The 26404-nt window shown below is 45.8% G+C and overlaps 1 protein-coding gene and 1 long non-coding RNA gene across 13 annotated transcripts in view; one reads left to right on the top strand and one right to left on the bottom strand.

Moving 5' to 3' along the window:
* The window catches only part of MAGI1 (membrane associated guanylate kinase, WW and PDZ domain containing 1), a 681166-nt gene extending 657894 nt beyond the window's left edge, over positions 1-23272 (bottom strand). For 7 of the 12 annotated variants that reach the window (XM_055260318.2, XM_055260321.2, XM_055260323.2 and 4 more), the window contains exon 1: positions 22349-23246. In XM_055260318.2, the coding sequence (XP_055116293.2) occupies positions 22349-22661 (313 nt within the window). In that variant the 5' untranslated portion in view covers positions 22662-23246. Of the gene's footprint in view, positions 1-22348 lie in introns of all 12 variants that reach the window. The other 5 variants (XM_055260326.2, XM_055260327.2, XM_055260328.2 and 2 more) reach the window with 1 other exon arrangement.
* A 93-nt stretch (positions 23273-23365) lies between these two features.
* On the top strand, positions 23366-24646 carry LOC134735450 (uncharacterized). The gene is made up of 2 exons (XR_010118565.1): positions 23366-23554; positions 24404-24646. It is a non-coding gene; the product is annotated as an uncharacterized lncRNA (long non-coding RNA).
* The last annotated feature ends 1758 nt before the right edge of the window (positions 24647-26404 follow it).

The raw sequence follows: 26404 nt of genomic DNA, 5'->3' as shown, positions 1-26404 counted from the left end.
AACTGACAAACTTAATATGGTAATAACTATCAGTTATTCAGTGTTGCCTTTGCTCTGTGTTCCATGCCGAGAGTTGACTGCATCATTTCATTGAATCCTTGTAGCAATCATATAAGATATGTGTTCTTATTACTGCTACTTCACAGAAGTAAAATCATGTACCAAAGGCCACATGGCAAGGAAGCAACAGGACCAGATTTGAACCCGGACTACATGAAATTCAAATCCTGTGCACATAATTACTGAGCATACAGCCTCCAAGCCAGAAAGGTGGAAGGGTCGACTGGGTCAAAGCTGATGGCGGGACTGAAGAACAGCTGACCAGTACACACACTCTTTGCAAAGAAGTGACGAGGACACGTTGCTGGCAAGGCTCTACTCTGGCAATATGTGTCCCAGCACCGGAGCTGGAGACTTTGGGTAAGTGGTGCACCCGAGAGACCCAGGGAAAGTCAGGCAAAGCTCAGCAAGAAAGAAAGCAGAATGGAGGAGGTCATGACATCAAGAAAATCTGACTCCACCTGCTTCCAAGGGGAGTGGGAAGATAAAAGTCAAATAGGAAAAGGTGGAAACAACCCAATCTCCATCAACAGATGAAGGGTGAGCAAAACGTGGTACACACAATGCAATATTATTCAGACTTTAGAAGGAAGGAAATTCTGACACGCTGCAGCGTGGATGAACCTTGAGGACATTATGCTAAGTGAGATAAGCCAGTTGCAAAAGGGTAAACACTGTACGATTCCACTTATATGAGGTATCTGGAGTAGTCAAATTCATAGAGAAAGAAATTTAGAGGTCACCAGGGGCCAGGGGAAAGGGGAATGGGGAGTTGTTAATAGGTACAGCAGGAGAAGATGAAAAAGTTCTAGAGATGGATGGTGGCAATAATTGCATAATAACCTGAATATACTTAATGCCACTTAATTGTACAATTAAAATGGTTAATTTTATGTTATGTATATTTTACCGCAATTTTGTTTAAGTCTCATAGAACCTTGCTACATTCATGAAGTGCCAAGTTGCACTGCCGGGAACCCCAAGGAGAAAGGAGGAGTTAGTCAGTGCGGGAAGACGCAAGCACCTGTGTCTAAACACGCGCAGGGCGCGGCTGCAGATGGAGAAACGGGGAAGCTCCGCGCTGCAACAAGCCAGGCTCACAGTGAAACCATCGCCAAGGCACCAACGTCTCCCTCCCAATGGAGGGTGCAAGGAAGGGTGCCTGGCCTCAGCTTTCTTCAGACCAAACTCCAGGAGGTCACCTACCCTTAATTCACACAATGGTACATCACACCCTGAAGGGGATCCCGCCACTTGCCACCAGGCAACAGTGCAGCCTCCTGGCGAACACCAAGCTAGAGGAAACCCACCGCTGTCACTTAATCTGCTGGGAAATCTCAGACAAGTAACAACTTCCAAGGCTCAGGGTTCTGCCCGCTGAACTGGGGAGGATGGTACACCCACTTCACGGCACGTGCTGAGGATGAAGGATGGTGCACGTGTGGCCCTCAGTTGCAAAGCCTGAGCAGAGGCACTAAATCAAGCTCCGCTATTGTTGTCATCATCCGTATAGCTCTACTCTCCTCGGTTTTCACTGTCATACATGAAGCCCAACAGCCAGGTGACAGGACAGAGTGGGCAGGTGAGAGCTGGAAGCCATCCCAACTTTGAAAAGAAAGGACTCTTAGGCAAACACAAGGAAGGAGGCGGAAGCCATTAGAATAGTTAAACAATGAGAATGCTGAGAACCAACATGCTGAGAGAAAAAGCAAACATCTTTACTCTTCTTTGGGAGTTAACATCTGTAAATTGCTTTGTCTTGGACTCATTTATTTTTCCTCCTTTGATCTTGGTCAGAGATGGGGTCCACAATTTTTGGTGGTTGTGCTTCACGCACACACAACCAGGAGACAAAGATAAGGAAGGACACTTTGGTGTGGGGGAGTGTGTGTGTCTGCACATGCCCATTTAATGTTGTTTTCTTTTACAAGCCTGGCTGGAACAAAATACCTTTAACCTCCACTACACCCTCACCCCAACACACACACGAGCAGCCCCTGCATATTTCCGCACGTGTAACTTTCTGCTACCACCAGGGGATGTAAAAGCAGAGTATTTTCTTCCAAAGACTGACTGCCTGGTTAACAGCATTTGGCCATGCTCTAGTCCCCCAGAGGTGACATCCCATTCTCTACCTTCCAACCAGGGTATTCAGTGCCAGGAGTTAAATCCTGGGATTCCAAAATTCTAGGCTAAGTGGCCTCCAGCCAGCCACAAAGAGCCAGGCTTTTTTTTTTTTAATAGATGCAGAAACTGAGGCACAGAGAGGTTAAGCAAGTGATCAAGGTCACACAGGCCAGTAAGGGGCGGCGAAGGAAGTGAAAATAGACCAGTGACCACTGTAACCACTAAACTATCTTGCCTCACATGGATCATGATCACCACCCCTTGTGGCTAGGTTCCAGGTGGACTTGGTACAGCCTTTGGTGGCCACTGATGGGCTGGTGACCCTCTTTGCAGCCTTCTGCATTCTGAGTGCTCAGGGTCTTAATCAGCCACCTGAGCTCTGACTCTCACCTCACTCAGCACAGTATGGCTTGGTCTCATTACTTACCTCCCATTCTCCTCTTTCAAGTCATTGCTTGTCGAGTTTTGCAAGAATGAGAACTGGTTGTCTGATCACCTCTCGCTCTTCCATTTGGGAAGCCACAGTGTGTCTCCATTGTTCCCCAGAACTGTTCAAGGCTTCCAGTAAATTCTCATATCTTCCCTGAGCCATATCCAATTGGAAGGCACCTACTCACACCAAGAAGGATGCCATCTTGATTGGTTCATTCATTCACTCATTCATTCCACAAATGTTTATGCTGCTCAGCTGCCAGGTACTGCCTGGCCATAAGTAGAGTAGAATACATGGATTATGGATCAGCTTCCTGCTCTCCAGTGATTACACTCCAGTGGAACAGATAATAGGCAGGCTAACTTCAGATGGTGATGAGAGCTAAGAAGAAAATAAAGTGAGCTCAGGAGATGGTGAGTGAATCTATGGGGAGTTCTGTGAGAACCAGAAGGCAGGGTTTCCCAATCTTTCTGCTACTGGCATTTGGGCCAGATGAATCTTTGTTGGCAGTGGGCTGTCTGGTGCATTAAAGGATGTTTACAGTACCCCAACCCCTACCCCTCTATATACCAGTGGCACTTCCCAGATGTAACAATCAAAACTGTCTTCAGACATTGCCAAATGTTCCCTGGAAAGGCAACATTACCTCAGTTGAAAACCACTGGTCTTGAATACTATTTAACAGCACAGGCTGCAATTAGAACCAGATTAGAATTGCAGTTTACTAGCTGTTGAGTTAAAGCAAATTACTTCACCTCTCTAAGACTTGGTTTCTTCATCACTAAAATGGGTTAAATTTTATCTACTTGCAAAGTTGTTGCAAAAATAATAATAATAAGATAGTGTCTGTGGAGAGTTTGACAAGAGCTCAGGTAACAAATGATCAATAAATGGGAGCTGTATTTTTTAACTCATCAGGTCAAGTGAAAACTCATATCCAAGGAGTCCACTCTTACCTCATCGATACTCAATTGCAATTAAATTTCCCAAGGCACCTGTCCAATTTGACCTCTCTCTAAATCCACCATCCCATTGGAGGTAGCTGTCAGAAGTGGGGATCAGTTGGTTACTTGACCTGGCATCTATTCCATGGCTTCTCTCTTCTCAACAGCACCTCCCTCTTCCTTAGGGAACCATGTCTTGCTCCTTGTGCAACAGTCAAAAGGCCCAGATAAGGACTGACCCCACCCCTTACTGCAAGTGGGCACCAATTTGCATAAGCATCAATGATTAGGGATTGCAGAACTAAGGCATTCAGCACACAGTACATGATATTCCTCTGGGTCTCTCTCTCCCTGGCTGTGAGTAACAAGGCATATCACCCCTGTCTGCCGCCACGGTTATCCATCTGCAAATAAGAGCCACCTTGGCCAGGCGCACTGGCTCACGCCTATAATTCCAGCACTTCGCGAGGCTGAGGCAGGCGGATCACTTGGGCTGTTTGAGACCAGCCTAGCCAACATGGTGAAACTCCATCTCTACCAAAAATACAAAAATTAGCTGGGCATGGTGGTGCACACCTACAATCTCAGCTACTTGGGAGGCAGAGGTAGGAGAATCGCTTGAACCTGGAGGTTACAATGAGCCAAAATCATATCATTACACTCCAGCCTCGGTGACAGAGCGAGACTCTATCTCAAAAAGAAGAGCCATCTTGAGGCTCCAGACAGGAGGAGAGTGAAAACAGCAGCTCTGAGAGAATCAAGGCTGTCCATTACAGATATGTAGGTTGTATCTTCACAAGTAGTCAATATAGACTATCGGCAGCTCTGAAGCAAATTACAGAGAAATTGGACCCATACCCCGATTGAGCCATACCTGAAGCTCCATCCTTCTGAAATTCTATGCATCAGTGCATCTCCTTTGCTGCCTAAGCCATTTGAGTTGCATTTTTTAAATTAATTATAACCAAAAGCATCAAGTGATACAACAGTTTAACTATACAGCCTCAGGGTAACACAGAGTCTCCCACCCTGCATAAAATACTCACGTTGAAATCACTTTTCAGTCATTCCTTATATTCACTCATTACAGGTGCTGGAGACAGAGCAGTCAACAGGAGAAAACATCACCCCTAACCTACTTCACCTGGGACAATGAGCGCACTACCATACGCTGAGCTTAAGAAAACTGTCATCGGTAAATGCACCGATTAAAAAGAAAAAGGCCAAAGGACACTAAAACATGATCTACCCCAAGCTTTCAAAGTTAAGAAGCATCAACCCAAAGTATCACTCCAACCTTGTCTTGGAGCAGCTGGATGTGACACCAAAGATCTGCAACTGTCCTATTTGTGTTGGCACTGTCTTCTGTGCCATTCAATATGGTAGACACTAGCCACAAGCAGATAGATTTAAATTGTGTGTCAATACAATGTAAAATTCAGTTCCTCAGCCACATTACAGGTACACAATTGCCACGTGTGGCTAGGGAATAAAATATTACACAGTGTAGATAAAGAATATTCCATCATCACAGAAAGTTCTATTGGTCAATGCTGTCTTTCCACCGGAGTTCCCTTTCTGCCTTAAAAGGGCAAGCATGGTACAGAGGAAAAGGTCCCTGTAAATTACTAAAACCCTGAAGCAAGAAAATGAACTTCCACAAACACATATGCACACACCTAGCATTTGCCCCCCAGAAGAACTTGCAGCTCAAATAACTCAATGTGTCTTTCTATTCTTGACGGCCTCCCACAATCAGCGTTCATTCAAGTGTACAGTGGGGTCTGTTACCATCACTTATTAGATAACTGGAATTGAAAAGGCCAATATTTTAGAGCCTGGAGCATCACATGCTGGACTTGCCACATTCAGCCAGAGCATCTTTAAACACTGGATTCACAGAGCCCACACTCCCAGGATTCTGATCCCGTAGGTCTGGGCTGGGGTCTAGTAATCCCCATATTTAACAAACACGCTGCCTGGTTCTATGTAAGTGGCTGTTCTGTGCACTACTCTTTGGAGTATCAGGACAGTGCTGAGCGGGGAGACATGAGTCAGAATCACTAATAAAGCCACGCCCCGGTGACTATAACTTGAAAACTCTCCCAGGTAATTCTGATATACTTTCCGTTCACCCAAATCCAATGTGTGGGGTACTGTGTTCAAAGTTGATGATTTTCTTCAAGAAGCAGTGCCTGCAATCTGTTAGCAGCCATCAGGTGACTATAACTGCCTGGTAACAGGTGCACAGGACCGCAAATTTCCCCCGCAGCCTTTTCCCGAATGTCTCTTTCCCCTCTGGAATTCAGGCAACAGAGTGACTCACCATGTTTTATTAAACCCCATGGATAAGCTCCTTCCACCAAAAAAAAAGCCTCCTAATCCTTACAACCAGCTATCTTATTCCCATTAATGGCCTCTTCTCACAATTATCTTTCTTTGGGATAATTTATTTCACACAGAATATCTTGAGCTTACACTTTTAGCTAAAATGTCACAGAAACAAATTCACATTGCTTAAGAAAGCCAGGGCCTTTCTTCCGTACGGCAGTATTTTCCCACAGAGTTGAAGAGACATACAGAGGCAACAGCTACATGAATTTTTCTTTTGCTGAGCATCCTATTTTCCCAATTTTTATCTTATAAATAATGACACGTGTATAATATATCAGTATTGAGATAACACTTTGTGTCTTCAAAAGTTTTCTATTTTTAATTTTAAAAGAAAAGTAAATTTATGGGTTAATAAATGTGGCTCATAGATTCAAATAGGCAGAAGCCAGGGCATTTCCTTGGATGTAGGTATCCGAAACAACAGTCTCATCTGCTGTCCTTACACTGGAATGAACAATTACTGGGGGGTTTTTTCCATCTTTGCCTAAACTCAAGATTCAAAGTCCCAAATTAACCCATAGCTTTTGGACACGTGTCAGCCATTCGAACATGGAATCTCATTGCCTCTGTTACCTGTTGCCATTATAATGCCATATAATAAACAATCACGAAACCTCAGTGGCATATAGCAATATGCATTTATCACATATGCACCTAGAGTTCACTTAGGGTCAGCTAGATTGCTCTGCTAATCTTAACTGAAATAAAACAGGTTTCATATACACTGTGGAGGTACTTAACTGTGCATTTGTACTGTGACACGGCTAGACTCTTTAACAAAGACGAAAAGCACAGAAATTTAACCTGGGATCGCCCAGCCTGAAACACCATGGAATGTAAGCTTTTTGTGCCACATTATCCTTCAGCATTTTATACTAGCAGAAAGAAGTCAAACTTCATGCCAAGCTAGGGGGCTTCTGGGTGCTCCAAAAGCAGTGACCACAATGAAGGAAGTGGATCGGGGCATACAGTAGTCTAAACTTGAAAACTCTCCTAAGTTGCATCTCACATCAGAAGTTCTGGATTACATATAGAATATCCTATCTAAAATTTGAATTCCTAGACAGTCTACTGGAATGTTCCATTCTGATATGGGAATGGAGGGGGAAAGGGGACTAGAGAAGGAGAGAAAAGACACACAAGTCCAAACCAAGTAAGATTTTAACCCTGCGTTGGACTTTTGCTGACAATTTTATAGTTTCAATTTAACAGAGGACCTTTCTTGGCTCCTTGATAGAAAAAAAAAACTGCACTGACTAAATTTCTCATCTGAATTACCTGAATCCCTTTCCTCATCGTAGTGCAGCAAACCTGGTGCCCGACATGAATTATGCAATGCAGAACAACCATTATGCAGGCAGGAAAGCAAGAAGGGCTGCACTGGTTTGCAAAAAACAAAAAACAAAATTCTACCATATAATGCTGGCACTGAAAAACAGATGCCTACCAGTCTTAGAGGTTAATCATGTTCTGACAGTGTCCACTCCTGGGGTAAAGGTTAGGGTCCCAATTTATCTACAGAAAGTCCAAACAAGTTGTATTATTAGGAAACTTCCTGCCAAATTTAAAACCTCCCTAAATGGTATACATAAACTTAATTCATTCTTGTTGGTAAGGCTACACATTTCACAATAAAATCACTTCAGGGCAGAGAATAGATTCTATTCCTGTACTAAGAACTCAAATTCATGTGAACATCAATTTCTAGTTGTGACTTTGCACCCAGTTCTAAGACCCGGCAGACCAGGGCCCTGGGACAAAATATTCCAAGAATTATGATCAGCTGTCAAAATATACTCTCTCCCCAGCTCTTCATAACTTGAATTGGAAAGCTGTCACCAGCTGGGCCTCAAATAAACCTACACGGGCTATAGTGCCAAAGTAGACCACTTCCAGAACATACTATTCATTTCAACACACATTTCTTGACCCTTTTTGTGAGTTGGTCAGTATCCTGGGACCTGAGAATACAGAAAGAGTAATGCAATTACTGCTTTTGGAAAGATGAAGTATGAGAGAAACCAAGTGAGAGACAAATATATAAACAAGGCATTGCAAGCTTGTCATCTAAGGACCAAATATGGCTCCCAGATGTGTTTTGTTTGGTTCACCCTTTTTTAAAAAAAGAAAACTTTGAACCAGTGCTTTAAAACTGGAAAAGTTCATTTAAAAAAAAAAAAAAAAAGAACAGGTTTCTGGGTTCTCTTGAAAATCTGAAAAATCTAGACTAGAAACACTGGGCCAATGTTCCTACATGGCAGCAACAGGCCAAAGCAGAATGGCAGCTTTTCCCGTTGAACAGAATAAGCCCTTCCAGGTAATCCTAGTCCCCACCACTCCCTAATTGTCCTTTAAAATACTACTCAGTATCCAGCCGGGCGCAGTGGCTCACGCCTGTCATCCCAGCACTTTGGGAGGCCAAGGCGGGCGGATCACCTGAGGTCGGGATTTCAAGACCAGCCTGGCCAACATGGTGAAACCCTGTCTCTACTAAAAATACAAAATTAGCTGGGTGTGGTGGCGCATGCCTGTAATCCCAGCTACTCGGGACGCTGAAGAAGGAGTATTGCCTGAACCCAGGAGGTGGAGGTTGCAGTGAGCCAAGATCACATCATTGCACTCCAGCCTGGGCAACAAGACTGAGACTCCGTTTCAAAAACAAACAAACAAACAAAAAACTTACTACTCAGTATCTGACTTCTGAAGACCACCATAAATAAACAATTCCAGTAGAAGGTATTATCTTTACAAGTGAGGTAAGTGAAAAATTACAGGACTCTCAATATACAGCCAGCAGGGATATTAGTTAATATATTCTCTGGGGGGGGGGTAAAATGATGATGGATACCAAAAGTCTTAAAAAGAAATAATTCATGTGAGCCAACAGCTTTATTTCTAGATAGCTATCCAAAGAAAATATCTGAAGATGTTCGCTAAAATGTATGTATGAGGGTAGTCATCAATATGTTATATAAAAGAGAACTGAAAACACTCTAAATGTTCATCCTTAAAGTAGAGCTTATTATATTATAAAGTAACCAAAAATAAATTTTGTAGTCACTGAAATAGTCAACTTGATCTACATATAGTATTTTTTTAAAGTCCATGATTGGCCAGGCACGGTGGCCCACGCCTGTAATCCCAGCACTTTGGGAGGCCAAGGTGGGTGGATTGCTTGAGCCCAGGATTCTGAGACCAGCCTGAGCAAGAGAGTGAAACCCTGTCTCTACCCCAAAAAAAATTAATTATCTGGGCACGGTGGCATCCACCTGTGGTCCCAGCTAGTCAGTAGGCTGGGATGGGAAGATCGCTTGAGCCCAGGACATAGAGGTGAGCCAAGACCATGCCACTACACTCCAGCCTAGGCAACAGAGAAGTAAGGCTCTGTCTCAAAAAAAAAAAACAAAAAAACAAATAAACAAAGTCCATGATATGCTGTTAGGCATGAAGAAAACTCCCACCCAAACAGTATGTACGTAAAGTCTTATTTTCATAAGAAAAAGCCCCCCCATCTTCAAAAGTATATGTTTGTGTTTCTATTTGTGCGTGTGTGTGTGTGTGTGTGTGTATGTGTACATCTGGATAAAAATAGTGTTAACACATGGGTTTCTCTGGGGTGGGATTACGGGCAATTCGGACATATTTTTCTGCCATATTAACATATTTCTGTACTGTATACATTGTTTAAATGAGAAAAAATTTAAATTTCGCCAGGAAAATACATAAGCTGTGGAATCACAAACCAATTTTAGATAGTGATTGATAGTCATATAAGGTCACGATACTATTTAAGTTTTTAAAAGATTAGAAACCAAAATCTAGATGCCTATGCTTTTTATAAAATAAAATTTAAAAAAAACACATGCTGCAACACCGGAGAAAGCTTTTTTTTTAACAACTTGATCTTGAGTTTTGAATTCTTAACTAACTTACACAGACTTAAACAGGCTGATAGATGGAGGAGGAAATGAACATGCTCTCCCTATCAGATGTAAATTCTAACGCTTGGCCAAGAATCCAGGTGGCAAAATACTATTTAAACCAGGCCAAGGTGGTATCTGCCACGGCCACATTACATAAGCAACAGGCGCAAGCAGATGCACACATCTGGCCAAAATAAAGGCCCTCTAAGACCTTCAACATAATTAATTCAATATTTTTCTCTATAGTTCAAAATGCTACGACAACTGGCAGACAACCATCTTAAATCATCACGGAAAAGTCAGACATATGGCTAAGTATATTTAATATGCCTTAAAAATAAGACATGGATTTTCTAGCCAACAAGATCTTAGACAATTTTTTTTTAATTTTGCCTACTCATTACCCTCAAAAAGAATTCAATTCAACAGATATTCCTAAGTACCTACAGAGGGCAGAGACTACAAAGATCCATAAAATAAGGATGTTGCCTTCAAGAAACACATAATCTAGTATGGGAGACAGCTGGGCAAAACTATAGTTACAAGGCACCATTGTGACTCTTTGAAATAACGAAGTGCACGGAGGATACAGAGAGGGCACACGGGAGGAAAGAATGGAGAGTGTTGGTGAGACTGATCAGAGAGAAGAGGAGATGGTGGCAATTAAGCAGAATTGCTTGAAAATATACAGCAGCACACTGTTTTTTGGCAGGAAACACTTTGGGAACCTATTTTTTATTTCTCGGACTATCTTCTGTGGGGTCACCAAGCATGTTGTACTGTCTCTCTGGCAGCAAAAGGGCCAGCCTAAGACCGGTGTCTCTACATTGACATGGGTGCTCCAAGCTATGGGGTAGACACATTTCTTTCTTTTTTCTTCTTTTTTTTTTTAAAAAACGAGAAGATCGGCTGGGCGCGGTGGCTCACACTTGTAACCCCAGCACTTCCGGAGGCCGAGGTGGGCGGATCACAAGGTCAGGAGATCGAGACCATCCTGGCTAACATGGTGAAACCCCGTCTCTACTAAAAACACAAAAAATAGCCAGGCGTGGTGGCGGGTGCCTGCAGTCTCAGCTACTCGAGAGGCTGAGGCAGGAGAATGGTGTGAACCCAGGAGGCGGAGCTTGCAGTGAGCTGAAATCGCGCCACTGCACTCCAGGCTGGGTGACAGTGAGACTCCATCTCAAAATAAATAAATAAATAAAAAATAAAAAAAGAGAGGGTCTTTCTCTGTCACCCAGGGTGGAGTGCGGTGGTGCCATCATAGCTCACTGCAGCCTTGGCTCCTTGGCTCAAGCAATCCTCCCGCCGCAGCCTCCCTCCCTAGTAGCTAGGACTACAAGCATGAACCACCATGCCCCTGCTGTCAAGACATTTCTTAACATGGAAACCTAGAGTAAGATTATTGGAATCAGGCAGATCTGAGTTTGAATCTCACCTAGGTCAGCAGTCAGGGAACCAGGAGAACCTGACTTCTCAAGCTAATTTTCTCACAGCTGAAATGAGAATAAGCTCATCTACCTAGGCAAACCCTTAACCTGGGTTTAAGTGATGTAACAGAGGAACAAAAGTAATAGTTACAATTACTAGCATATCCCTCCTAACTCAGATTCCCAGTATCAAGCATGGAGTCATGCCTGTAGAGGGGCTTTCTCAACCTCAGCCTTACTGACATTTTGGGCTGGATAATTCTCCCTTGAGGGGCGACTGTGTACATTGTGGGGTGTTCAGCAGTGTCCCGGGCCTCTACTCTCTAGATGCCAGAAGCAACCCTCTCCTTAATTGTGACAACCAAAAATGGCTCCAGATGTTGCCAAATGTCCCCTGGGGAGCAAACTTGCCCCCAGCTGAGAACCACTGATTCAGAGGCACTCACTGACGTACCTCCATTTCTCAGCTGAAAATATCACAGCTGGCCAGGCACGAAGGCTCATGCCTGTAATCCCAGCACTTTGGGAGGCCGAGGAAGGCAGATTGCTTGAGCCCAGGAGCTCGAGACCAGCCTGAGCAATGTAGTGAAACCCCATCTCTACAAACAAACAAATAGCCAGGTGTGGTGGGTGCATGCCTGCAGTCCCAGCCACTCAGGAGGCTGAGGTAGGAGGGTCGCTTGATCCCAGGAGGCAGGTGTTGCAGTAAGCTGAGATCAAGAAAAGAAAAGATCACAGCTGCTAGTAGGGTAGGTATTTCAATGAGCACCACTGAAGAGCCAGGCAGGGTACTACAAGTTTTACATACATTATCTCATGTAATTCTTACAACCACTTTATGACACAGGTAACATTCTCATTTTCAACTGGGAGAACTGATGTTCTGGGAGGCTAACCTGTCCCTGGTCTCTCAGCTGGGAAGTGGGAGAGCCTGGATTTGAACCAGGTGGTCTGACTCCAAACCCTTATGACCACTAAGCCCCACTGCTTCCCCAGCCGTTTCTGATGTAGGAGCCCAGACGTGGTACCAGGAAGATGAGAGGACCACAGAGTCCCATTCTCAAGAATCATCGTTGATGGTAAAAGCCTGCCTGAACACCCAAGAACTCGCCCTCCCTCCACACTACCACAACCTGCGACCTGCAGACAATCATTAAAAGCAATTCGTCACCGAGGACAATGTTGGAGAAGCTCAGGCAGCTCAAACCTCCATGAGGTCCAGAGGCTTCCTTCTTACTTATCTGAACTAATCCAGTCTCAGCCTTTCAAAAAGACAGCATCCGAATCAAGCAGAAAAAAGAGTGTTTTCTTCTAGACTTGAAAAGCTCTCCAGAGAACTGTACACTGCAATCTCCATCTCTCAAGAGATTCTTTCTTCTCTCCCAAGGGCTTTCAAATGGGGAGCATTCAAACAATTACAGAAGCCAACATTTATTGAGCACTCACTATGTGCCAAGCCCTGTGTCATGTGGTTTACTTTCTACTTTTCCATCAACCCTAGAGAGTAGGTATCATTATTATCTCCATTTTCAGAGTGGGAAACCTGGCACAAAGAGGTTCAGTATCTTGCCCCAGAACACCCAGCTCGTAAAGTGTAAAGCCTGCCTCTTCACCCAAGCCAACCTTGGGTCCAAAATCTGACTCTATGACACACCAGTAAATTGCTATTTGTGATCATTTTATGAGTACTACAGTCCTGATGACACTACATATAGCAGTAATTTTGAAACATGGCTTATAATCAGGGCATGATCGCCTTTTAATTACACCATCATGCCCCTGTCCATAAAGAGAGCCTCGATCTTGTCTCATAACGGAGTAAAAGATTAGCCTTATTGTAAGAAGCATAACTGTGGCCCATTAAACAGACACACAAATGCCTCCGTCCGCAATAATGGTGGGGTTGATACCTTAGCCATGAGAATGTAATTATCTTACGTAACTCATTCTCATGACACTGGAGATGGTAACAGAAAAAGTCTATACACACAGCCATAAGAATCTCTCAGTCTGTTTAAGGGTGAGAGAGTCTGCAAAGTTCCACGACACACTCAGCATGGGGCTGCCTTAGACACACAGTGGTGACTTGCTGTTTAAAGCACCTCCATTGGCCTTCTTGACTCACTGGTCTCACTTCTTCCTTGCCCTACTGGAACTTCCCGGGAGCACCTTCCAGATAAGCCCTGTGATTCAAATCCTGATCTAGAGTTGGCTTCTAGGGATTCATGTTGGTGGGGGGCACACGGGACTGAAAGTGGACTGAGGCCAATGGCTTGGCTAAGTAAGGGATGCTGTGCACAGACCTATCCCTAACTCGATAAGACCTATCCCTAACTCAACAAGTCACGTCATAGTGACTCTAGTAGCCTCAGCTCTCCTGTTTGGATCAGCCACCTGGTAACCCTTGTTACCGTCATTTCCCAAATCAAAGTAACCTCTGAAAATCAGGACACTCAATTAATTTTAAAGTCAAGGACCTCTTCCACGCAGGGAAACCTAAAATTGGAAATGTGACCTTATCTCTGACTCCAAGGAGACTCCAGTGGACTCTTCCCTCCCGTTCTTGACAAGAAACAAAGGACCCACATGTTCTTACTTGTAAACCCATAATATTAAGACCAACTGAAGCAGGCCAGCAATGTTCACTGTCTTTAAGAATATTCCTGGGTCAATCAGCTAAGCTCTCTTTTAGCCCCAGCCATTGACTGTAAATATTAAACTCTAACCAACTTTAATGTGATCCATCATCAATCACCTAAATTTTCAGGGACTTCTATATATCTACATTTTCAGAGGTAACTGACCTCAGGGGAGATTTATTCCAGTTCTAAATTTGACTGTAAACATTTAACAAATACCCAAGCAAGTACTAGGCACCATGCACTGTTTTTGCTACTGGGGATACTGTGGGAGAACAAGACAACATTCCTGCTGTCTCAGAGCTTACATTCTAGAGAAAAAGGTAAAATAAGAAATTTAGTTATGGTGAAGAGATCTACAGACTATGGATTAAAATAAAGCTGAGAGGGGGAACAGGGAATGACACGTGGCAGTGGAGTTATGGTTTTCAATAATGTACTCACAAGAGGCCTCACTGGGCAGGTGACATTTGAGAAAGACTTGAAGCTCAAGAGATAGCAAGCCTGTAAGATGATTAGGTGGGCACTAGCAGGCAGGACAGAGAAAGAGAAGTAATATCCATAGGGCAGGTCACGGGCGGCCTTGGAAGTCACTACAAGGATTTCGGCTTTCACTCAGATACAGAGACTACAGAAATGATAAATAATGGATTATTCCATTATGTAATTACTGAGCCATAAAAAGAGAAGATTTCTATTTAATCATAAAAGACACTGCTCAGAGTGCAGTGGCGCGATCTCAGCTCACTGTAAGCTCCGCCTCCCGGGTTCACGCCATTCTCCTGCCTCAGCCTCTCCGAGTAGCTGGGACTACAGGCACCCGCCACCACGCCCGGCTAATTTTTTGTATTTTTAGTAGAGATGGGGTTTCACCGTGGTCTCGATCTCCTGACCTCGTGATCTGCCCGCCTCGGCCTCCCAAAGTGCTGGGATTACAAGCATGAGCCACCGCGACCGGCCTCAAATTACATTTTCTAATTTTGCTACATGCCTTCGGAAAAGTTGACACCCAGAACACATTAGACCCTCCACAAGACACTTTACTGGAAAGCAGAGTCAATATGACAGGCCCAACCTTGACATCTGTGGAAACAACGAAATGAATTCATAAGAAATACTACATCGATGCTGACCTCCATAGGGGTGCAGTCTAGCAATGCACCAGTGTGTACTAGGGATTTTTCAAGGTTACAGATCTCACATATGAGCTGCAAAAAGACAGGCAGGCATGCAGTAACCTACTTTTTTAGGATGTGAATGTCAGCCCTTAACGAATTTGACAGCCTTTATTCTCAGTGTATACAAAATCAGTATATCCTGTTACATGTATATACAAACTCAAGGAAAGGGCCACTAACACCAGAGAGTGGGGCTTTGCATTAAATAACCCTCGTTTACAAAGCAACATCCTTCATGTAAACCCTTGTGGTAAGGAGATGTCAGAATGTTTTCTCTTATAAACCACTTAATTCCCCTTGGTGGATATCATCAATTCTGCCATCTAAAACCAGCTGGGTAATGAATGCCAAGAAACACAGCGAGCCAACTGTATGCCATCGCCACAGAAGGTCAAGTTAATCTATTTTTAAATAACACAGCCAATGACAAGGGGTGGCCACTGGAAACAATGGACAAGTTGGGTTGTACGTCCTTGCTTCGTTTTTTGTAAAGCCTGTACAGTGTTCCACAGTGTAACCTAAAAATATCCTTCCAAGAGTGGTCTTTTGGCACCAAGAACAAAAACAGATTGATTTTTGAAAGTTTAAGTTAAAAAAAAAAGACATAAACACAAAGTACAATTTAAGAGCCACAGGGCTAAAATTGGATTGTGTTCTGTAGCAAAGATCTGATTTGCTATTAGCCAAAAAAAAAAAGTACACAGGGACAACGCTGCAAGAAAACGGAGGGAAAGAGTCATTTTTAGGGACGAGGACACAGGTCCCACATCAACAAAAAAAATCCTTATCATGCTGCCTGCTGAACATCTGAAATTTCACGGTTAGAGCCTCACTTGTTAAACTTCAGTTAGATTCAACAGGCAGAAATACTTGAATAGGATTCATTAATCCTTGTCAGTCATTTATAGCCCAGTATAAATTATTAGACACAGAAAGCCAGCTAATTGGAAGATCTGGTGATGAGAAAGTGAAGACCTCAGGCCGGGCGCGGTGGCTCACGCTTGTAATCCCAGCACTTTGGGAGGCCGAGGCGGGTGGATCACAAGGTCAAGAGATCGAGACCACGGTGAAACCCCGTCTCTACTAAAAATACAAAAAAAATTAGCCAGGCGTGGTGGCGGGCGCCTGTAGTCCCAGCTACTCGGAGAGGCTGAGGCAGGAGAACGCCGTGAACCCGGGAGGCGGAGCTTGCAGTGAGCCGAGATCGTGCTACTGCACTCCAGCCTGGGTGACAGAGCGAGACTCCGTCTCAAAAAAAAAAAAAAAAAAAAAAAAGTGAAGACCTCTGCATCCTAAACAAGAAGTAAAAGACAAACCGAGAGAAAGGGAGGAAAGACGTTGCAAGTGGCCTAGCTGCACTTACTTTCTGAAACAATGGAATAGTCATTCACTCATCCAACCAATTTTAGTGAGCACCTATTATTTGCTGGGTCTTTTCTGAGACGAGTCTCGCTCTGTCACCCAGGCTGTAGTGCAGCGGCGCAATCTCGGCTCACTGCAACCTCTGCCTCCCGGGTTCAAGCAATTCTCTGCCTCAGCCTCCCGAGTGGCTGGCATTACAGGCGCCCACCACCACACTGGCTAATTTTTTTGTATTTTTTTAGTAGAGACAGGGTTTCACCATCTTGGCCAGGCTGGTCTTGAACTCCTGACCTTGTGATCCGCCCACCTCGGCCTCCCAAAGTGCTGGGATTACAGGCATGAGCCACCGTGCCCGGCCCTGCTGGGTCTTTTTCAGACACTGAGAAATACAGCAGTGAACAAGAGAGATAAGCTTCTTGTTTTCATGGAACTTCTATTCTCATGGGAGGGGAAACAGACAATAAAGAAGAAACAGGGCTCGTTGCGGTGCCCGCCTACAATCCTAGCACTTTGGGAGGCCAAGGCGGCAGGCGGATTCCTGAGCTCAAGAGACCAGCCTGGGCAACATGGCGAAACCCCATCTGTACTAAAATACAAAAAATTAGCCAGGCATGGTGGTACGTGCCTATAATCCCAGCTACTAGGGAGGCTAAACATCAGAATTGCTTGAACCTGGGAGGCAAAGGTTGCAGTGAGCGAGATCACACCACTGCATCACACCACTGCACACACTGATCACACCACTGCACACACACACTGATCACACCACTGCACTCCAGCCTGGGCAACAGAGCGAAACTCCATCTCAAAAAAAAAAAAACGAAAAACAACAACAACAAAAAAAAGAAAAAAACAGAAGATAATACGAGATTGTGTCGAGGCTATGAAGGTACAAACAGGATGAGGGAATGGCACTTTACTCAGGGAGCTATCTTTTGTGTGTGTGTATGAGATGGGGGTCTCACTCCGTCACCCAGGCTGGAGTGCAGTGGTACAATCTTGGCTCACTGCAACCTCTGCCTCCTGGTCTCAAGCGATTCTCCCACTCTGCCTCCTGAGTAGCTGGGACTACAGAAGTTCGCCACCACGCCCAGCTAGTTTATGTATCTTTTAGTAGAGACTTCACCATGTTGCCTAGGCTGGTCTTAAACTCCTGAGCTCAAGTGATCCTCCCACCTTGGCCTCCCAAGGTGCTGGGATTACAGGTGAGCTACCACAAGGGCACTATCTTATATGCAGTCAGTGGTGTGCAGGCGCCAGCTCACATCGGCTTGGGAACACCAGGTATATGCGTCTCTTCCCAACTCCAGCTATGCTATAAATCAGGGTCTACCCACTACTAGCACTGGTTGTTAAGCATTTAGCAGCACACCAGAAGGAGGTCACTGAGGAGAAAGAAGCAAGACCAGAGATTCATGAGAAACCAAACAACTCTGAAAGACAAGGCCCTGTGTTTTAGAATGAGAGTTATTGTCATAAATTCCAATGAATCAAAACAATACCAAAACAAAAAACCACACAAAGAACTATATTCAACCATATGTGATCACAATTTTCCTCATTACAGTGAGGGGAAGGGTCTGGTGGTGGTTTGGTTTGGCTTTTAAATTGTATCTCTTTTATTATCTCCACACTGCCACACACACACAAAAAAGTAGAGGGATAGTTACGGTTCCTGGGTAATTTGAAAAACCACAAAATTCACCTGCAAAAATATGTAAGCATGACCTGTAATACACCACTTTGGGAAACTACAATCATACCATTTTAAACCTTTGGAGTCTGAGTGATTCATGGAAACACAGGATTTCATGAGCACAAATAACCTGAAGAGGCGCACCCACTTATTTTTGGTGTAGAGAAATGTAGGCTCTAAGAATGTGACTGGCAGAGCTTATTCTAGAACCCAGGTCACCTGTCTCATCTGATGTCATCTTCTCAATTTTGGTCTATACCCTAGTACAGTAGTTCTGAAAACTGAGTGAGCATCAGAATCCCTTGAGGGCTTATTAAAACACCCCATAGATGTTACCCCACCCAACCCCAACCCCATCCCCCGCAAAGCTTCTGAATTTGTAGAACTAAGGTGGGGCCCAGGAATCTGGATTTCTAACCAGTTCCCAGGTGATACTAAAGCCACTGGTCTAAGGACCCCACTTGGAGACCTACTGTCCCAGGAATTGGGAGCGCAGACTTTGGAATCAGACAGAGCTGAATTGCAGCTCTACTTCTGCCACTGTGGTATGACCCTTGGAAAAGTTATCCAAATTCTCTGAACCTCAGCTTCTAACATCTGAGTCCAATTGTAAGGGCTGAAAAAGACAATGCCCACGAAGCATCAGCTTAGCCAAGCGCCTGTTATATTCTAAGGCAAGATCTTAATACATACTAGCAACATCTTATATCCTGTATCAAAGTTTCCTTAATTACATTTTTCCAAAGCATATACTAGGATGGCTAAAATTCAAAAGACAAACAAAATCAAAGATTGCCAAAGATGTAGAGCAACTAAAACATTAATAACAGCTTTATTCATAATAGTAAAAAATGGTAAATACTCCAAATGTCCATAAACAAGCAAAAGGACAAACTGGTACGTGTATACAACGGAATATTACTAAACAATAAAAAAAGAACCAAATGAAGTATACATGCAACAACATGAAATCTCCAAAATATTTTGTTGAGTAACAAAAGCCAAACACAAAAGAGTACATACTGCATTAGTTCATTTTTATGAAGTTTAAGACAAAACTATTCTATGGTAGATCTATGGTGCAGAGGGAAGGAGGAATTAACTGGACAGGAACATGAGAAAAATTTCCGGGGTGATGAAAACGTTCTCTATCTTGATTTGAGTGATTAACATAAGTGCATACGTTTCTTAAAACTCATCAAATTATATATCTGAGATATGCATTTTACTATAGGCAAATGATACCTGAATACACATAATTACATATAACTTTGTAAAGGCATTTTATGACAAAGTACTGTCTTCTCCATTTAAAATGAACCAACTCCAACCTGACAAAGAACTGTCTTCTCCATTTAAAATGAACCAAGTCCGACCTGGCAGACCCACTGAGTTTGATTCCTGCACAGTCCAGTCCTGCCACAGACAGTTTTGGTCCATGTATCTTTCCAGAGAACTGCCATGAAGTAGAAACAGAATTTTCTCCCACCATGTAGACAGTATCCAGAGTGACTTGTGTCCCTGGGAGTGGCTAACTTGGGATGCAAACAACACAAAAGTAGTATTTTTCTTTACCATATACCAAGTATGAGCCTACTTGATATGACTTTAAAAGGCACAGTAATGAAGACACATTAAGAGCAATTCTGTCATACAATCTAAATCATATTCTCAACACAGAAGAGGGAGCAGAAAACTGGTGAAATGGTTTCTAGGGCCATGTTTACTGGTAATGAAGACGTGAGAAGATCCAACTGTGCCTGTGTAATTATTCCATGAAATAGTCACTTTCAGATTGTAATGAATTCCAGGCCATTCAGGTTTCCCAATCAGTATCATATTTCTATCCCATTACAACTAGATTCACATACATACATACACACACACATGCAAACATACACACACACTCGCCCCTGCTGTGAACAATCTGTGCAAAAGGGGTGAAGAGAGCTAACACCTGGAGACATTACAGTTTCCTTTGAACTCAGAGGGGTCTGTTTCCAAACCCACTTGATTATCTCACCAAGCCTTCCTAAACTCCGTGATGAGAGAGCCCTGGGACATCGCCTCCCAGAAATTTGGCAACCAGTGGAAGGAAGAGACACAAGCCCATGCAGCATCTTGCACACTGCAAACACTGCAAACAAGCCCCTATTCAGGACCCGTTAGACACTGCGAGACATTCCACTAGTTGGGCAGATACCCTTGCCTGTCCTTCCTCCACCCTTTCTCCAAAATGGTCCTGAACTGAGACCTGCAGCTGCTCCCATCATAGGCCTTCACACAGTATTTTCTCCACAGCCCTATCAACTCATAATTATCCAGGTTCCTGACACTAAAAACTAGTTTCAGAAATAAATAGCTGCCAAAATCAATTCAAACAAAAATAGCTAATCTTTATGGAGCACTTACTATGTACAGGCACTGTTGGGTGCATTTTCCACGTGTTAGCTTATGTAATATCCACAGGAAAGCCAGTGTGAGGAGGACGCATTGTCAGGCCAGGAAAGGTTTTGAACCTCAAGCAAAACCTGGAGAGGTATGCCAGGAATGAGGCACAATCTCTCCCTTTAATGAGCTCACTACCTTGTATGGAAATAAGGACCTAACTCAGAGTCCAGAGTAAGTAAAAAACCTCAAAGTAGACATTAAAGGAGCCCAAAGGAGGAAGAATTTGTTCATCCTAGCAGGATTCTGGAGGGCTTCTTGGAAGAGGTATCCAGGTGGAGAATGAAGTCATAAATACAAGGAGCTTTCCATAGCTAAGTGTCAGCTCCTCAGCTCCCAAAGCTGCTAAAAGGCCAGGCTAGTCCCCCTGCCCCCTCCTCCATTTCATCTGGAACATGCCTGTTTCCAAGAGAGGACCAGCTCAGCCCAGCCCTTCCTTTGACACATTCCTCCAGCTGCTGCCTGTCCTTATGGAAACACATGAGAACTTTTCACCACGTTCAACTTCACCACTTCCTTCGGTGCTTTCACTGGGGAGAACCTGCATCATGGCACTTGCTTGCACAAGGGAGCCCTTTAAGGGCCTCAGTTGTCCTCCACTGGGTTGACACGGGGACAGCCCCTTGTCTGTACCGAAGTGAGATGTAAGGGACCTACATAACCAGCAGCCACCAAATGCATCTTTTAAAAGGCCTCTACAGATTTCTGAGAGAGGAATTTGCTTCCACTCCCTCCTCAGGAATCAGCCCCTCCAGTGCCGTAGGGTCATCCCCTCACTCCTTCCTCCTCCATACTTAGGGCTCTGCACCAAGGGCTCAAACCCTCGCTTTTGGCAACTATGTGACCTTGAGCAAGTCACTTAACCAATATCAATCCCAGTTTCCTTATCTCTAATATGGGGATATAAGAACAACTCGTTCTTAGAACTGTTGTGAATCGGAGTGAGATAGTGCAAGTAAAGTATTTTACACAGAGCCGGGCATGTAGTAAACCAACAATGAATAGTAGCTTCATTTTCACCATCAATAATGACGATGATGATGGTGGTGGGAGGGTAAACTTGGACCCGATTCGAGCTAAAAGAAAACACCCCCTCCCCCTCTCCCCCTCCCAAATCTATGGCTAGGCCACACGGTGGAGACACATGCGTCATCCCGCTGAGGGGTGAATGCAGGCTCTTCTGGCGGCAGGCTCAGGAACCGCCAGGCAGTGGTGTCCTAGGTCACCTGGAGGGGTCGCGGGGTGAAGCAGATTTTCTGATGGGGGAGGTTCAATAAACTACAGACCCTCTCTTTCTGTATACCCACTCAGCAGGTATGGAAACTGACTCGTGGCCAAAGAACGCCAGCTGCATCCCTCCCCCAAGGAGCCAGGACAGCGTCCACCATGCCCCTGACTCAGTTCCCCAACTCTCCCTCGGGTGCAGGCGAGACTGCGCTGCACTTGGTGGCGGAGATAACAGGTTGGCCAGCCAGGCCGGCGAAACGTCCCCCCGCTACCTTGCGCAAACCCAGCTCCCTCTTCGAAACGCAGGCGGGCAAACAACCCACAACCTCGCAACAACTTTGTGTATTTCACCGCCACCACAGGGCGCACGGCCTCAACTTCTCTTCACTGCGCTCCGAGGAGGGAAGCGGGAAATCGAGAATGAGGGGCAGCCCACAGACCGCCCTCCTTTTCTCGGGGCGCCCCCCTAAGGCGCGCCCCGCCTTACCTTGTCTGACGGCTTTGAAGGTGACGACCTCCTTGCAGCTGTCGATAACCCCCAGCACGTCATAGCGGGGCAAGCCGGACACCCGGACCCCCTGCACCTCCAGAAGCAGCTCCCCTTCGCCCAGCCTCGGGCCCTCGCCGCCGCCGGGAAGCCCCGCTGTCTCGACTGCCGCCACCGCTCCGACGTACGGAAACTCCCCGTGCTCCGCGCCTCCCAGCACCGTCACCCCCAGCTCGCCCTGGGGTCCTCGCTTCACGGTGCATTCGTGAACCCTGCTAGTCCAGTGGTTCTTCTTCTGGATCACTTTGGACATGATGAGTTACACCCCTCCTCCAAAAAAAATAAAATAAAACGAGAGACAGGTGCCCCCCACAGCACGAGCCCCCAAGCCTCCGCTGGTTCATGGGAGAAACATCTCTCCCCAAATCACAAAACAGGAGAAACTTGGCAGCCTCGCTCCCCTGCACACGCTCGCGCCCTCAAGCCATCATAAAACAAACTTTCTGGGCTTCCCCGAGAGCCCCGCACAGACGCCCGCGAGCTTTGTTTGCATTCCGGTGCCTCTGGGTCCACGTTCCGGCGCCCGCCCGTGCTCTCCCGGACCAGAGTCCACTCTGCGCCGCTCGGGTTATTTTTTTTCCTTCCTTCCTTTCTCTCTTGCCTTTTACAAATGCGGTGCCTCCTCTTTGCCTCCCGCCCGGCTCGCCTCTCCTCGCGGGCGGGCTGTTCCTGAGGGTGAGGGAAGCCCTTCCAGCCAGTTGCCGGGAGCGTTGAAGACGCGGTGGCGGCGCTGGGGGGAGCGGGGCGGAAGGTAAGTGCTCGCGGCCCCTTTAAGCAGATACAAAGGCTCGGCTTGTTTTGTTACAGTTCATTCTATTCCGCGCCGCGGAGCGCAGCGGCCGGCGACAGGAGACGCGCGCGCATGCGCCCCGCGGCAGCCAGCCGGCCGGCCCACCCCTCCCCTCCTCCCCGAAGGGAGAGATTCCAACGTGCTTCCCGATGGGTCCTAAAACCGACCGGCTGGGAGAAGGCAACTGCCCCCGACCCTTCCTGAACCCCTCTCCTCTCTCTTTCTTTTCTTTCAGTGACCTGGGCTCCGCGGATTCATTTGAGGCTGGAGGGCCGCTCACGTGTTTTACTCCAACTGTTTGCAACTTTTGAAACCCGGCCAATCTGGCTTTGGCATTTGAAAACCATTTCAAACAGGTGGGGGTTGGGGAGACTGCCACACTCACCCTGGCGCTCACACTCACGCACACGCACTCGCGCCGGCCCTAAGCCTCCTAACCGCCCTCGGCCAGTGGCTGGCCGGGCTGTCGGTCACCCAACCCGGCTGGTTCGCCGCCCCGCTCGCCGCAGGTCCCACTGAAACCCCCGAGACCCGCCCCAGGGCGCTTGCCACCTCCCTGCCTGCCCTGCGCTCGAGGGTTCGGGTCCTGGCTCGGTGTCTGCCAGGGTCTCTGTGACCTGGGGGAGGGGGACGGTGGGATTCCCCGGTCCCCCAACTGGCATCCCTGTGCGGGTCACACGCGCCCTCACACACACCCGCATCCTTAAACTTTGGGACCAACTTTTTAGGACAGGGAAACTACAGGGCAAGAGAGAGAAGCCATGGGGCTAAAGTGTGGGTTCAGGTCTTCAACCAAAAAAAGAGATGCCTCTAGCTTTTCAACTGTCCTTCCAGCAGAGACTGCTGGACCCAGTCAATCATCTGCCCCGGCCTCAAGTTCCTGGCAGGGCCGGGAAGCCTGCGGACCTACTCTGGGGCCAGGAGATAAGCATCCCCGCCGGGCGCGGACATTCCCTGCGTCCTGGCGCCCGCGGGGGCGTGAGAGAACTCGGAATTCGCAGCCCGGGGGTAGCTGCGGCCTCCGGAGGTCGCCCGGGGTGCGGATAGAGTGACTTCTCTCCCGGCGAGGTGGCGGACAGAAAGACTCCCGTACCACAGGAAGGCTGCCCTTCCCAAATACTCCTCAAATCAGGCTGCTGGGTAGTCTCCCCAGCAGTTTCTTTTCCTCTTTAGTGACGTATAATTTTGTTCATCTTTGGTCACAGGAGAGATTCCAAGAAATGAGGGGGGTACGTTGAAACGATGAAGAAAGGATGGACACAGCAGTTGAGGTTGAGAGGTAGGCTCAGGGGTCCACCCTTGTGTGACCTTGAATAAGCTCGGTGACCTCCGCGCCTCCGTTTCTCGCTGATCAAATAAGTAGAACAAGACCTCACAGGGTTCTTGGGAGTATTACGTGGGAAAACACTTATAAAGTGGCAAATAATAAAAACTCATTGTATTATTAATAGTAGTATTACTATTTGGGAAGAAAATTAGGAGATCATTTGGGGATTCAAGTTAGGAAGTATGATAATTTATCCTCTCCTTTCTAGAACTTAACAAACATGGGCATGCTTTGTGTGTTTGTTTTTTGGTGGTGGTGGTGGTCGTGGTGGTGGTGGTGTTTTTAGAAACGGGGTCTTGCTTTGTCCCCAAGCTGGAGTGCAGTAGCTCGACTAGCTGATTTTAACCTCGAACTTCTGGACTCAAGCAATCCTACCACCTCAGCCTCCTGAGTATCTGGAATTACAGGCACGCGCCACCATGCCCAGCTAGTTTTTTATTTTTTTAATTTTTTGTAGACATGGGGGGGTCTCCCTATGTTGATTGCCCAGGCTGGTCTCAAACTCCTGGGCTGAAGCCAACCTACTGACTTAGCTTCCCAAAGTGCTGGGGTTATAGATGTGAGCCACCATACCCGGTTTAGGCATATGTTTAAACATCTTTTTTTTTTTTTTTTTTTTTTTTAGGACGGAGTCTTGCTCTGTCGCCCAGGCTGGAGTGCAGTGGCGCAATCCCGGCTCACTGCAAGCTCCGCCTCCCGGGTTCACGCCATTCTCCTGCCTCAGCCTCCCAAGTAGCTGGGACTATAGGCGCCCGCTACCACGCCCGGCTAATTTTTTGTATTTTTTTTTTTTTTTAGTAGAGACGGGGTTTCACCGTGTTAGCCAGGGTGGTCTCGATTTCCTGACCTCATGATCCACCCGCCTTGGCCTCCCAAAGTGCTGGGATTACAGGCGTGAGCCACCGCACCCGGCCTAAACATCTTTTTAAAGCATTGTTTGTAGGGTGCTATTCTAAGCTAATAAAAATAAGGAGGGATGTTGATGCTTCTCTCTTGGGATATCCACAACTGAAAATCCCATTGCATTGTGTTTCTGAAAAAAGGAGGTGACCAATTTTCCATGGCTTTGCTTGGTGAGAGGAACTTCGTCTCCAGCTTTTTTTCAGAAGCAATCTAGGTTAATATGAACAGCACTTCAAAACATATATTATCAAACCCAAGCACAGATCCAGCCAATCAGAATGTCAAGGAAGGGCTAAGTCATTTGAACTTTTAAGGTTCCCCTATGTGTTGTTGGTACACAACGCTGAGCACCATAGGTTTAGTATCTTGATTCCAAAGCATTGTTTGGGTCCCAGACCTTTTTGTCAAATAAACCTGTGATCCACATTTCTGTGTAAAATAAAAACTTAAGGAGGTCAGGACACTTTGACAGTTTGGTTTACTGATGTATTAGTCCCAGTTCCTAGAATGGTGCCTGGTACTAGCAAATGCTAAAATATTTGTCTCTTTCCAGAAAAATGTACATTTTCACTTTCCATGTTAGTGGGGAGTCACACATTCCCCTGCAAATCATTAGTAAGCTTAGTAAGCTTAACCTTGTGTGTTTCCCCACTTTGCCACTTCATATTCTAGTAAATTGTAATTGTTTACTCAGAATACCCACAACCAACCTTGAATTAGGAGTCCCCTACCTCTCCACTCAACTCTCATCTCCGCCTGGGGGAGTCCAAGGGCTGGACAAGACCAGGCGTTTTGTGATTCCTCCCAATGCAACAACATCCCCCTCTTGCCGGGATTCCAGGTGTCCCCACAGCAGCTGAGAAAGGAAAGAACTTGGAATTTAGCATACGTCAGGTTTTAGATGTGGAAAAGCCCCAAAAGAAGAAGTAGTACCTGTGGGCACAGAGGGCAATATGGAGAGAATAGAAGTTATTCT

The sequence above is a fragment of the Symphalangus syndactylus genome, chromosome 21, assembly GCF_028878055.3.
Source record: "Symphalangus syndactylus isolate Jambi chromosome 21, NHGRI_mSymSyn1-v2.1_pri, whole genome shotgun sequence".
Lineage (NCBI taxonomy): Eukaryota > Metazoa > Chordata > Mammalia > Primates > Hylobatidae > Symphalangus > Symphalangus syndactylus.
This window is presented reverse-complemented; position numbering and strand designations above follow the sequence as displayed.